The following is a 15,011-nucleotide window of genomic DNA, read 5'->3' on the forward strand; positions in this document are numbered from 1 at the left end:
CAGTTCCTAACAGTGCAACCACATCAGTGCAGCTCATCAATGCCCATCAGTGCAACCTTATCAGTGCCACCTCATCAGTGCAAATCAGTGCAGCCTCAGCAGTACTTATCAGTAAAGCCTCATTGCCAATCAGCACAGCCTCATCAGTGCCGCATCTCAATGCAGCTTATCAGTGCCCATCAGTGCAGCCTCATCAGTGCAGCCCCATCAGTGCAGCTTATCAATGACCATCAGTGCTGCAACTCGGTGCAGCTCATCAATGCCCATCAGTGCCGCCTCTTAGTGCCCATCAGTGCAACCTCATTAGTGGCCATCAGTGCACATCAGTGCAGCCTCATCAGTACTTATCAGTAAAGCCCATCAGTGCCGCATCATTAGTGCACATCAGTGCCTATCAGTGCAGCCTCATCAGTACTTTTCAGTAAAGCCCATCAGTGCCTATCAGTGCAGCCTCATCAGTGCACATCCGTACCTATCAGTGCAGCTACATCAGTGCCGCCTCATTAGGGCACATAAGTACCTAACAGTGCTGCCTCATCAGTGTCTTTTTCAGTACAGCCTCATCAGTGCCGACTCATCAGGGCACATAAGTACCTATCAGTGCCACCTCATCATTGCCTATCAGTGCAGCCTCATCAGTACCGCTTCATCAGAAACTAAGAAAAATGTTTGTTTGTTCTTTTCAAAATTTTCTTTCTTCATTTGCTTAGCAAAAACCCAGTGGTGAATAAATACTACCAAAAGCAAGCTCTATCTGTCTTTTAAAATAATAAAATCGTCATATGGGTACAGTGTTGCATGACCGCGCAATTGTCATTCAAATTGTGACACCACTGAAAGCTGAAAATTGGCCTGGGCAGGAAGGGGGGCGAAAGTGCACCGGTAGGCAAGTGGTTAAAATTTTTTTCGAATGACTTTTCTTATAAATGGACAGTTTGTTAAATACTTTTTTTGTTAATTATTTATTTATTTATTTTCACTGTATGGTCATTTCCCTCCTTTGTTTTGGTTGTATATAAGCGTGATGATGTTGGTAGCACAGCACTGTATTGTAGTTTGTGCTTTGCGATACACTTACACACTGTTCAGTATTCTGGTCATGTGAAGCCTCCATCACTCATATTCCTGAAATAGAATTGTGTCTCACATTGCTGCCCCCCCCCCCCCAATCATCTGTCATTACGCCGGCCATGTGATGAGTATTTTAATTATATTTTTAGCAGATATTTTGCAGGGGGTACGGTGACCCGGGATCATTTTAGACTGGAACTTGGTACACACATAATGTCCACTGGATCACGGTGAAGTCTTGAGGCTGTTTGGCAGCTGTAAATCATGATCAATATGTTATTAGTTCTGCAGATTCTCTGCGCCTGTGTGCTATTGTGTAGTGTTATTGGAGTGATGGAAAATAAATGGAATATTGAGAGTGCAGCAGTCGGAAATCATTGAATCCTAAAGTGAGGGAACTCCACCTCTGCCCTCGGTATAATACAAAATAGCACAGCCCTCGTCATTCCAAGACGGAACGCTCAGGGGAGGAGATGCTTTCATTTTTTATCATTACCTTTCAATAAAGGGAAGCATCTATTCTGCCGTCGCTGATGTATTCTTCCGAAAAGGCTGGTTGATTAGGCAGTTAGATTGGAAAGTGAAAATTCCTGATCTGTCTACTGTATTTGTTCAAGGTAAGGACATCAGAAAGTACTGAAAACCTTCAATTAGCATGACGGCCAGGCAACAAGCACTTTTCAGAGGAGAGGTCAACAGCAGCAACCTGTCCACTCATCTGTGTCTTTATGGACCTTGCTTTGTGCACTGGTCCAAATCATTTGGTGGAGGGGGGGGGGGGGGTTATGGTGTGGGGGGTTGTTTTTCAGGGGTTGGGCTTGACCCCTTAGTTCCAGGTACTCTTAAGGTGTCAACTTTGTGAAAACAGTTTGGGGATGGCCCCTTCCTGTTCCAACATGAGGCTCGGTTCACACAGGACGCGGCACGACTTGCAGCGCCGCGACCTGCCGCGACCTCAGCGGCGACTTGCAAAATGACTTCTGTATAGAAGTCAATGCAAGTCGCCTGAGGTCGCCGCAAAAGTAGTACAGGAACCTTTTTTCTAAGTCGGAGCGACTCGAGTCGCTCCTACTAGAACGGTTCCGTAGTACTGCGTCAGGTCGCGGCGCGGCAAGTCGTGCCGCATCTGGTGTGAACCGAGCCTGACTGTGCACAAAGCAAGGTCCATAAAGACAATATCGTTATGGCTGCAGCTAGCTGCTATAACCCCGGTATCCATTTCAAGATAAAAGTGGACTCTGTGGCGGATTTGCCGCGAGATCACTTTTATCGGCGGCCCCGCCTTGCTCCAGTGCCCTCTGCCGCTTACCGGGCCCGTCGGCAGAGGCGATCGGATCTTCTCCCTTGTGTGACATGGAGACGAAGTGAAGGGAAGATGGCCCCCACCCGTCTCCTTATCATTGCAGGGAGGAAGTGAATTATAATTTTTTTTGTTTCTTGTATTTTAGTGTACATATGAGATCTGAGGTCTTTTTGACCCCAGATCTCATATTGAAGAGGTCCTGTCATGCTTTTTTTTCTATTACAAGGGATGTTTACATTCCTTGTAAAAGGAATAAAAGTGACACAATTTTTTTTTAAAAGAACAGTGTAAAAATAAAAAATATAAAAGGTAAAATAAATAAGAAACATTTTTTATTATAAGCACGCCCCGTCCCAGACGAGCTCATGTGCAGAAGCGAACACATACGTGAGTAGAGCCCGCATATGAAAACAATGTTCAAAGCACACATGTGAGGTATCACCGTGATCGGTAGAATGAGAGCAATAATTCTAGCACTAGACCTCCTCTGTAACTCAAAACATGTAACCTGTAGAATATTTTAAACGTCGCCAATGGAGATTTGTAAGGGTAAATGTTTGTCGCAATATACAATCATGCAGGATGTCAGGTGCTGGCTAGCAGATTCAATGATCATTATGCAGTCCTTGGCAGTCCATTCAATGTGTCCCCGTCATAAGGAGACAGGGCTAAGCTCATTAAAGGATAAGTTCACCTTCCCTTTTTCTAAATTCCACCCCCCCCCCCCCCCCTCATGTATCAATATAGCATTCATGTACTTTTTGTTTTGCAAAAATATCAAAGCTTTCCAAAATGAAATGTACAGACACGTACCTTACCGTCCTCCATCCATGTTTCCAAACGTATCTATTGCTTCTGTCTTACTTCCTGAACAGACTGTAGGTCATGGCAAAGATTGAGAAATAATCTAATAGTGGATAGCTCTCCCTCAGCGCTCACGGCAAAAATACAATATCCAAAGCTGCTACTATTAAAAAAAAAAAAAAAAAAAAACAATAGATCAAAAATATCTCTAAATACATTTTTAAATATATTTTTAAACATGAATTAATTCATGTTTAAAAATGTATTTAGACATATTTTTGATAGATTGTAGGTCATGACACAGGCAGGAAGAAGTAGCCCAGCTGACCTCATTAGCACACACCCTGCATCATCCACCCACCCACTCCCAGCTGCACGTTTTTTTTAAATGAAATGCAATCAATCAGTGATCACCCTTCTCACTAAATACACAAGATACAATCAGATTGCATAGTGTATGGCCATCTTTATACAAGTATATAGGAGGGAGTGGACAGAAACAGTCAGCTGTCAAGCCCCATTCACAACTCTGCATAGCAGGAACTCGCATTCCCACGTGTTTTTTTTTTTTTTGTGATGGGTGGGGGGGAGGTGTTTTAGGGCATTTTCACTCATCACACACAGGGCAACCCATCCACCTGAATGGGCTTCCCTACATGCAAAAATCGCCCCAGAGAAACTCCAGAACTTTTTTTTTTTTTTACAGCAAGGAAACACACAGATGTGAATGGAGCCTCATTGTTCTTGTGCTACCGCACCAATTTCACTTTCAGGCCCCATTCACATCTAGCATAGTGGGAGAGCACAATTTTGTGTCACGTTTTTCCTGTGACACGCATAGGGCAGCCTGCTGATTGCAATGGGCTGCGCTATATGTGGCTTATTATGGGACATTTTGGCATTTTGCGGGTTGCATGTTTTTGTACTGTGCATTTTGCAGCATTTTCCCCTCGTTTTTTTTTTTCACTTGGCAAAATGCGTGTTTGCTTCTGTGTTTGGTGTGCCGTTAACAATTAATGGCACTGAAAGGGCAACTAGTAATTTTAGGTGTATAAAGATGGCCATACATTTTACAATCTGATTGTACAATCTCCTTTAGATCTGCCATCAATTATGTAGTGCAAGGGCCTGCCTGATTGGATATAGAGTGATCGGCTGAATAGGTGTTTCCTCCTATTATTTAAATTTGGTAAAACACTGGCCAGATATGTGTCCGGTGCCAATCAGGGGAAGTCACCCACACTAGGCTGAGGTACTAGTGTGTATTCATCGGTTTGCTGGGAAGGAGAAGGGAGGGAAGAGAGAAGAGGTTGTACAATGTTATCAACTGCTGCTGGGATCCTATATAAATTAGCCAGAGTACTGGGGAGATCTCATCGCTTCCACTGTGTCGCCAACTCCCGCCCTGCTCTGTGTTATGGATCAGTCCACTCCCCTCATGTCACCGCGCTGTTAACCGTGGTGTCACTGTCTGCAGCCTAGTCTTCAGGGATCACTTTACCATCGCGTCACCAGCTGCAGTCACCCTCAGGCTATGGTCCCAGGAAACGTCACGTCCGTGCTGACATCACGCTGACGTGTTTCGTTAGCTAATCACTTTAGAGTTACAATAATGAGCGCACCAGTGCACAAAGCAAGGTCCATAAAGACATGAATGAGCGAGTTTGGGGTGGAGGAAGTCGACTGGCCTGACCTCAACCCGATAGAACACCTTTGGGAAAAATTAGAGTGGAGACTGCGAGCCAGGCGTTCTCATCCAAAATCAGTGCCTGACCTCACAAATGTGCTTCTGGAAGAATGGTCACACATTCCCATAGACACACTCCTAAACCTTGTGGACAACTTTCCCAGAAGAGTTGAAGCTGTTATAGCTGCAAAGGGTGGGCCAACTCAATATTGAACCCTACGGACTAAGACTGGGATGCCATTAAAGTTCATGTGCGTGAAAAGGCAGGCGCCCCAATATTTTTGGTAATAGAGTGTATATCTGAAAATTAAAAACAAAATCAGCGCACTATGGAAATTGCATGAAAACTTATTAGTCTTTAGATAAGTAACATGATGAATTTATTGCACTAAGAGTCAAATATAAAAAGTTGCAGCAACAGTCAATAGTAGTATAACCCCTTCCCGCCGAGCGTACGCTGATGTGCGTACTCGGCTTCCGGGGGTTATACCGGGATGATGCCCGCACCTGCAGGTACCGTTTTTTTCAGCGGGCGATTGGCTATTCAGCCATAACAACCGAAGCGGCTAAAAGCCGCTCGGCTGTTATGCCGGAGGAGCGGGAGGGGACGTCCCCCCCTCCCGCCTCCTCCCGCCGCTGTTACCGGTGCTCCTGCTTGATCGGGAGCACCGATTCAAGATCCGGCGCCTCCGGCTGCTGGGGAGGAACTGGAATGAAGCCGTAATCGGCTTCGTTCCAGTAACCTAATCGTAAACACGGAAGCGACGTCACTTCCCGTTTACTCGGCTGCCAATGGCGCCGGTTTTCAAAAAATATACGGTATTCAGAATCGCCGTTTTCGGCAATCCTAATACTTTGAAGTGTAAAGGAGGGGTGGGGGGTCTTTTAGACCCCCGATCCCTCCATAAAGAGGACCTGTCACCACCTATTACTGTCACAAGGGATGTTTACATTCCTTGTGACAGCAATAAAAGTGATCAAATTTATTATTTTTTTTAAAAAACAATTTAGTCATTTTAATATAAATAAAATAAATAATAAAACTTTTTTTTTTTAAAGCGCCCGCCGTCCCCGCGAGCTCGCGAAGCAAAGAAAACTCATATGGAAGTCGCGCCCGCATATGTAAACGGTGTTCAAATCACACATGTGAGGTATCGCCGCGATCATCAGAGCGAGAGCAATAATTCTAGCACTAGACCTCCTCTGTAACGCAAACCTGGTAACCGTAAAAATGTTTAAAGCGTCGCCTATTGAGATTTTTAGGTACCGTACTTTGTCGTCAATCCACGAGTGCGTACAATTATAAAGTGTGACATGTTTGGTATCTATTTACTCGGCGTAACATTATCTTTCACATTATGCAAAAAAATGTGTAAAACACTGCTGCGCAAATACCGTGTGACATAAAATATTGCAACAATCGCCGTTTTATTCTCAAGAGTCTCTGCTAAAAAAATATATATACTGTTTGGGGGTTCCAAGTAATTTTCTAGCAAAAAATATGGATTTTAACTTGTAAACACCAAATGCCAAAAGTAGGCTTAGTCATGAAAGGGATAAATACTTGTAGATGGTTGCAGAACATTATTTATACCAGTATCTTATTTAGCTATATGCTTTTATGACTGTTCTGCAACCATCTACAAGTATTTATACTACTATTGACTGTTGCTGCAAGTTTTTTTTTTTTTTGCAAAGTAGACAGTCCAAGGTATATAGTAAGAGGCACGATTCGTTTTTTTAAGTTGTAATTGTTTGTCCAAATTTTTTGGAAAATTAGGAAATTCATAATATTTTCTTTGCAATTTGCAGTACAGTGTCATCATATAACTGGTGTGGTGGTGATCAGGGACACTGGTGACAGTACGTAAAAAAATAAAAAATAAACAGAAAAAATTACACATTTTTTTTTCTATTTTTTTTCTTTCTTTTTTTAAGTTTTTTTTTTTCAGCCCTGGAAGATTTTACCCCCTTCCTAACCAGAGCTTTTATTGCAATTCGGCACAGCATCATTTTAGCTGACAATTGCATGGTGGTGTGACATTGTACCCTAAAAAAATTGATGTTCTTTTTTTACCCACAAATAGAGCTTTATTTTGGTGGTATTTGATCAACTCAGCGATTTTTATTTTTTGCGCTATAAACAAAAAAAGGTTGTCTATTTTGAAAAAAAAAAAGCAATATTTTTTACTTTTTGCTATAATAAATATCCCTAAAAAATATAAAAAAACAAAAACAAATTAATTTCTCAGTTTAGGCTGATACTGTATGTGTTCGCGTAAAAGTTATAGTGTCTACAAAATAGGGGATAGATTTATGGCATTTTATTATTATTATTATTTTTTTTACTAGTAATGGCGGCGATCTGCGGTTTTTTATTTATTTATTTATTTTTATTTTTTTAACACAAGGAATCGATCTGCGATTTTTATTGGGACTGCGACATTATGGGCGACACATCGGACACTTTTGACACTATTTTGGGACCATTATCATTTATACACGGATCAGAGCTACAAATAGCCACTGATTACTGTAACACTGTACTAATCTGGGGATTTGATCATGTTTTTTTTAACACATTATGATTGGTTATACCAGTGAATTTCCCTGTTATAGGCAACCATTGTTACTAAATGAAATAGATTCCTTCAGTGTTTACTATTGTGCTTAGCTGTGATTGGCCCTGTCTGTACCATGTGATCACTGTGACTAATCATAGAGACTAACACAAGAAGTACACAATGGATGGCATGAATGAAGTCATCCATTAAGTACAACTGTCATGTGATCTGCTGCAATAAGCAATATGATGGTACCGACAGCGGGTACACTGATCAGTCATCCGCCATGCCCGGGTGACAGATCACGCTGAAGCATGGCCCGTGGGGTGTGTGCAAGTCGCGTTCCGGGAGGATCCACCCAGAACAGTGAATGCCCCGCCCGGTCGTCTATAGGCCCAATGGGAACCAGTTAAAAATGACCTTTCCTTTTCAATCTGCAGCGCTGTAATTTACTGTATAATGCAACATGGCAACCTGGAGGCGTTATATACACAGATGGTATAGAGAACGTGCCCAGAAATGTAATTTCTGGCTTGTGTGATTGGCCCACTGATTCTCCCAGAAGTCTACACTAAGATTCAAGTCAGATTTTGGGCATCCCCTGCATTAAAAATCCCATTTTTGGTGAGCTACTCCCAAAGGGAAATCACGTCTAAAGGGATGCAGACCCTGCAGCCTTCCAAATTAGAACCCTGCAGGTGCAGCAGCTGATTGATAATTATAAAATCACTCCCATTCACATTGCACATGGACACAAAGAAACAAACAGCTATTTCGTTCAGAATAACAAAAGGTAGGAATCTGCAACACAGTTTGTTAGAACCCCCTGCAATGTACAGAGATCATCCAGAGGGGGCAGCTTTTTTCTCAACAAAAGTGGAGTTTCTCTTTAAGTCTAAGGCAGGGGTCTCAAATTGGCGGCCCTCCAGCTGTTGAGAATCTACAAGTCCCCATGTGGCAATGCAAAAGGCTGATAGTTTCAAACATGACTCCCACAGGCAGAGGCATGATGGGACTTGCACTTTCGAAACAGATGGAAGGCTGCCAGTTTGAGACCCCTGATCTAAGGGCCATACCTCCACCTCCAGACTTCCAGCATCTGTCCATTCCTCAAAAGCCTCTTTTCTAAAGCCTGGCCCACACGATGAGTTTAATCGGATGAATGATCGTTTGTTTTTGTTTTTTGCATGCTAGTAAAGAGGTTACTAAAAATAAAGAGGTTACTAAAATTATGAAAATTCTTGTATGACAGAATAAAAATTTGGAAGTGATGTAACATATTTGTATTGTATTTTTGGGCAAAAACGATTAATTGAACGAAAATCGTTTGTTCTGGTATCATATTATTATTTTTTTTTGTGCGTTTGTCCCTCTGGAAAATTTTGAACGAACTGTCGTGAAAACAGCTTAAAAAGCTCTGTACTAACAATCCGATTACGATCGATTCGAAATTGGTATATTTCGTACAATTTTCTGATTTTGTGTACTAGGCCCTAAGGATTTACTGGCGTTTGCACACTGATATCACATACAGTGTAGGGCCAATAGCCCTGCATTATGTACAGGGAGCCGCTGATAGGGGGGAACACCAGTCCTCCTGTAGGGGGCACAAGCACACAGGGGGACCAGAACAGCAGAGGGAATCAGTCCTCCACGTGGAAGCTGCCGGCTTCCCTGTCCCGTAAAAAAAAAAAAAAAAAAAAAAATTTGTTAAAAAAATTTTTTTTTCAAATTTGTTAAATAATTTTAAAACATTAGAAAACATTCGATTTTCTGATAAAAAAGCTCTCATCGGTCTTTTGCTGTCCAAATTTCCGATTGTGTGTACGCGACATAATAGGGGTCCACCATATCTGGTAAGAGGCCAACTTTTGACTTATGAGACATCATTTTTTCAAACATATGTGATTGGATTTTCTGATTGAAACTTTTTTCCGTCAGAAAAATAGAGAACCTGCTCTCAATCTTTTGCTGGCGGAAATTCCGCCAGCAAACGTTCGATGGAGCATACACGCGATCGCAATTTCTGACCAAAACTTCACATCAGACTTTTGCTGGCGGAATTTCCGATCGTGTGCACGGGGCTTAAGAATGATTTTAGTATATTTCTAGTGAAAATGTTGTTTTCATATATTCGAAGGGGGGGGGGGCAGCCAGGATGACTGTACAGGGGGCCTGGTGATTTCTAATAGCAGCCCTGCATTGTGTATCAGGACAGAGAGGGCCCAACCTCAACCCAGAGTGTTAGGCCCCTTTCACACCGAGGCAGTTTTCAGGCGCTACAGCGCTAAAAATAGCGCCTGTGTAGCGCCTGAAAAAAACCGGCCCCTTTAACTCCAGTGTGAAAGTCGGGGGGCTTTCACACTGGAGCGGTGTGCTGGCAGGGCGGTGAAAAAAGTCCTGCTAAACCTGCTAAACCCCTCCTACCCATTGAAATCAATGGGGCAGCGCAGCCAGCGGTTTTAACCCTTTATCGACCCCTAGCGGTCACATACCGCCGCTAAAACCATGGTAAAGCGGCGCTAAAAATAGTGGCGCTTTACCACTAACGCCCGCACCGCCCCAATGTAAAAGGGGCCTTAGAGAAAAGGAGAGTGAAGGATCTTGCCAGAGCAAGGGATTCCTCTACCCATAGACCTAACAAAATCCTATATTCATTTCCATATTGTATTTCAATTATTTCTAGCCGACTCCTCCTATCTGAACCATCTTGAAGTGTGTAAACTAACTTTTGTGAAGATCCCCACACATTCTGTGACATGTAATCATTATGCCCTGTGAGGAGGCACTACTGTCTGTGTGTCACACATTACACAGAGCCTGCCTTTTGATTTTTGGGGGGGGGGGGGGGGGGGTGCTGAGAGGAAGAGCTTCAGTAGGCGGAGTCAGTACAGCAAACACTACTTGCAGGCAGCAAGGTACCATGGGATAAGTGGTTCTTAGAAATGGAGGAGAAGCTGCAAAGCATGCTGGGAATCCAGGAGGTTGTAGAAGGAGACAAGCAGCAGAAAGGTAACATTCACAACATGGCAGGAGATTTTCAAGTAAGCTTCAATTGGACTGTCAATATTAAATATTGTTTGTATTATTATTACAATGCTGATGTTATAAAATGAAAGTGAATGTTGTGACCACTGCAAAGGTAATTGTTTTTGTGTAATTCCCAGAGTTCAACTGTTGCTTTCATTAGTTCAGGTTCACTTTAGGATGAGTTAATTTATCATTTTCCAAATGATCCTTTATGGTTGGAAGTAATAAAAATTAACCACTTGATCTCCGGAAGGTTTACCCCCCCTCTCTCCATGACCAGGCCATTTTTTGCGATACGGCACTGCGTTATTTTAACTGAAAGTTTTGCGGTTGTGTGACGCTGTACCCAAATACATTTTTTGTCCTTTTTTCCTCACACAAATAACCTGTAAGTGTCCGATTAGGTATGTGATCTGGCACAGAGCGGACCCCCCGTCGCAGTAAACGCACTGTGGGTGGTCAGGAAGTGCTTAAAGTACAACTAAAGGCAAAACTTTTATTTTTTTAATTTTGGATGGAGTGCGGAGAGGGGTTAGAACCCCTGTCAGGCTTTTATTGCTGTCTATGCCCCCCATTAGGGAGATTCGCCCTCTCTATTTGTCCTGTTTTCCATTATTGTTGAAAGTAAAAGAAAAATCCCTATTTTGGGTTGTTCCCATAAAAGTAATAGAGGGGAAATCTTCCAATGGGGGACACTTGTTCCAGTGACCTGGGGGGCCCCAAGGAATTCCCTTAAAGGGGTTTTAAACACTCGTGTTTTTTCACCTTAATGCATTCTATGCATTAACCACTAGAGACCTGCGCTATAGCCGAATGACGGCTACAGCGCGGACCTGCTTTGCCGGGACTACGTCTATTGACGTCCCGTGCACGAGCGGCCTGCGCGCTCTGTGATTAGCGAGTCTATGAGACTCGCCTGATCACGGATCGGAGCAAGGGGTCGATCCCGACCCCTTACCATGTGATCAGCTGTCAGCCAATGACAGCTGATAATGTGACACAACAGAGCCGGTAATCGGCTATTTTTCCTCCAGCGCAAGGAGAGAAAAAAAAGCTGATCACCGGCGGCCGTGATCGGGACATCAGTCCCGATCACGGCCAGCTTATCAGTGCCCACCTGCCCCCTGCCAGTGCCACCTAGATAATAAAAAAGTGCCCCCCATCAGTGCCACCCATCAGTGCCAACAGTGCCACCCATCAGTGCCCACAGTGCCACCTATCAGTGCCCACAGTGCCACCTATTAGTGCCCATAATCTGCCTCTACAACAGTGCTGCACCCCAGTGCCACATATCCGTGCCCATCAGTGTCATCTACCAGTGCCCATCAGTACCCATCAGTGCCGCCCATCAGTGCCCTGCAGTGCTACCTATCAGAGCCACCTATCAGTGCCACCTATCAGTGCCCATCAGTCCCATCTATCAGTGGTACCTATCAGTGCCCCTTAATGCCACCCATCTGTGCCACCCATCTGTGCCCATTTTTGCCCATCAGTGCCGCCTTATCTGTGCCCATCAGTACTGCCTTATCTGTGCCTATCGGTGCCACCTTATCTGTGCCTATTAGTGCCGTCTTAACTGTGCCTATCAGTGCCCACCAGTGCAGCCTATCAGTGCCCACCAGTGCCGCCTCATCAGCGCATTTCAATGAAGGAGAAAAATGACCTGTTTGCAAAATTTTATAGCAAACTATGAAACATGATTTTTTTTATTTTGCATCTTTTTTTGTTTGTTTAGCAAAAAATAAAACTCCCAGCTGTAATTAAATACCACCAAAAGAAAGCTCTAAATGTGGGAAAAAAATGATAAAAATGTAATTTGGGTACAGTGTTATATGGCCACGCAATTGTCATTCAAAGTGCATCAGCGTCATGTAGCAGCCACCGTTTTACTTACCCGAACCCGTCCTTTCTCGCCATGGGGACGAGCACGCCAGCTCTAGTCAGTGACGCGTGTCTTGATTGGATAGATTGATAGCAGAGCAACCATTGGCTCCCGCTGCTGTCAATCAAATCCAATGATGCAGGCGCCGGGGGGGGGGGGGGAGTCCTGGTGTCTGTGTCGATGGATGCAGCAGCAGGACACGAAGAGCATGAGTGCCCCTGAGGGAGAGCGGCTCTCCGTAGCACTCAAGAAGAGGAGGGGCTAGGAGCACCGCTGAGGGACCCCAGAAGAGGAGGATCGGGGCCACTCTGTGCAAAACCAACTGCACAGATGAGTTAAGTATGACATGTTTGTTATTAAAAAAACAAACAAAAAAAAACAAGGTTTCATAACCCTTTAATTTGCAGGAATTTCTTCGAACTTCCTGTTGTGGCTATGGGACAGGAAGTAAAGGGAAATCTCGGCAATGGGACACAGATGGTAAAAAATAAACTGAAAGGGGTTATGGCCCTTACACTATCCAAAATGAAAAAAAAATAAAGTTTTGCTTATACTGTAGTTCTACATTAAGTTAGATTTGCTTCATTTGTTAACCTCTTCACGCTGGCCGCACACATTTATGAGGCCCTGTGTAAAGCACTTACCACGCTGAGAGTGTGCTCCCTACGCGCTACCAGCACGGTAGGCATCAGCTACTGGAAAGCCCCCGATGCATACTAGCCATCTGGAGCTTTCTGATCATGTGACCTCTGTGACAGACAATCACAGCAGTCACATGCCCTCCTCCCAGCTTTTAGGACCCTTAAAGGGCCGGTAGGTGGTGGTTGAACAAGCGCAGTCCAGGGGCAGCATCTGAGCTTTACATCTTGTTTCAATAACCATTGTATCTTTTTTTCTGCAGATGGGAAATGGCTCAAACACGACGGAATTTCACTCTTCCATATCGAAGACCAATGACATCATCTTAGGAGTGGTCTACACCCTGTTTGGTAACTGTTCTGCTATTTAGCATTATGTTACATAGTTACATAGTTAGTCAGGTTGAAAAAAGACACAAGTCCATCTAGTTCAACCATAAAAATATATAAATAAATAAAAAATAATATCAAACAGTCCTATATACCCAATCCTATACCTACAGTTGATCCAGAGGAAGGCCAAAAACCCCAGCAAAGCACGATCCAATTTGCTACAGCAGGAGAAAAAAATCCTTCCTGATCCCCCCATATGCAATCGAATTTTCCCTGGATCAACTTTACCTATAAATGTTAGGCCCCAATTATATTCCGTACATTTAGGAAAGAATCCAGGCCTTTCTTAAAGTAATATACTGAGCTGGCCAGAACCACCTCTATTCCACATTTTCACAACTCTTACTGTGAAGAAACCTTTCCGTATTTGGAGATGAAATCTCTTTTCCTCTAGGCGTAAAGAGTGCCCCCTTGTCCTCTGTTTTGACTGTAAAGTAAATAACTCAACACCAAGTTTACTATATGGACCTCTTATATATTTACCGTATTTATCGGCGTATAACACGCACTTTTTTCCCCTTAAAAGCAGGGGAAAATCGTGGGTGCGTGTTATACGCCAATCCCCCGAAATTCTGAGCCTCTGGGCAGCTTTCAGCCGCCTTCGGCTCTTCAAGGCGACTTTCGGCCGCCTTCGGCTCTTCTTGGCAGCTTTCGGCCGTTCTCGGCAGCTTTCGGGCCGTTCTCGGAAGCTTTCGGGCCACCTTCGGCTCTTCTCGGTGGCCGAAAGCTTCCGAGAACGGCCAAAGGCGGCCGAAAGCTGCCCGAGAAGAGCCGAAGGCCCGCCGAGAACTACTGCACGCCGCCGAGATACACATCCGGCTCTGTATCTCGGCGGCGGCATTTAAAAAAAATAAAATAGACACGGCTGCAATGGGGGACAAGACTGCATAAGGCTGCAATGGGGGACAAGACTGCATAAGGCTGCAATGGGGGACAAGACTGCACTGATGGACAAGGCTGCATAAGGTTGCAATGGTGGACAAGGCTGCATAAGGCTGCAATGGTGGACAAGGCTGCATAAGGCTGCAATGGTGGACAAGGCTGCATAAGACTGCAATGGTGGACAAGGCTGCAATGGTGGACAAGGCTGCAGATGACACTGATGGGCATATAAATGTAAGTTTTTTTTTTTCCCTTAAACTTCCCTCCTAAAAGTTTTTTTCCTTAAAATTCCCTCCTAAACTTGGGGTGCGTATTATACGCCGGCGCGTGTTATACGCCGATAAATACGGTATACATGGTGATCATATCCCCCCTTAATATCCTCTTCTCAAGAGCGAATAAATTCAGTTCCTCTAATCTTTCCTCATAGATGAGCTCCTTCATGCCTCTTTTCAGTTTGGTTGCCCTTCTCTGCACTTTCTCCAGTTCCCTGATATCCTTTTTGAGAACTGGTACCCAAAACTGAACTGCATATTCCAGATGAGTTCTTACTAATGATTTGTACAGGGCAAAATTATATCTCTCTCTCTCTCTGGAGTCCATACCTCTCTATGTATCTGAGGATGTGAGGGTTGAGCAGTAAGCGGGCACACATAATTTTTGCATGTTTTAGGCAGTAGACGGTAACAATGCACCAATGAAGAAAATGGCTCGGGCATGGCAGGTCTGAGGTTTAGGACCATCAAGGCTTGCATGG

General features: G+C 43.9%; 1 protein-coding gene across 2 annotated transcripts in view; it reads left to right on the forward strand.

Annotated features, from left to right (window-relative positions):
- The window catches only part of LOC143936147 (opsin-5-like), a 76,944-nt gene that overhangs the window by 40,562 nt on the left and 21,371 nt on the right, over window positions 1–15,011 (forward strand). Inside the window, exons 1-2 of one of the 2 annotated variants that reach the window (XM_077460520.1) lie at window positions 1,543–1,688; window positions 13,243–13,330. In XM_077460520.1, coding sequence (XP_077316646.1) covers window positions 13,243–13,330 — 88 coding nt within the window. In that variant the 5' untranslated portion in view covers window positions 1,543–1,688. Of the gene's footprint in view, window positions 1–1,542; window positions 1,689–13,242; window positions 13,331–15,011 lie in introns of those variants that run through there. The other variant, XM_077460519.1, reaches the window with a different exon arrangement.

This window comes from Lithobates pipiens, unplaced genomic scaffold (assembly GCF_037356315.1).
Source record: "Lithobates pipiens isolate NorthernLeopardFrog02 unplaced genomic scaffold, aLitPip1_a1.2 Scaffold_28, whole genome shotgun sequence".
Lineage (NCBI taxonomy): Eukaryota > Metazoa > Chordata > Amphibia > Anura > Ranidae > Lithobates > Lithobates pipiens.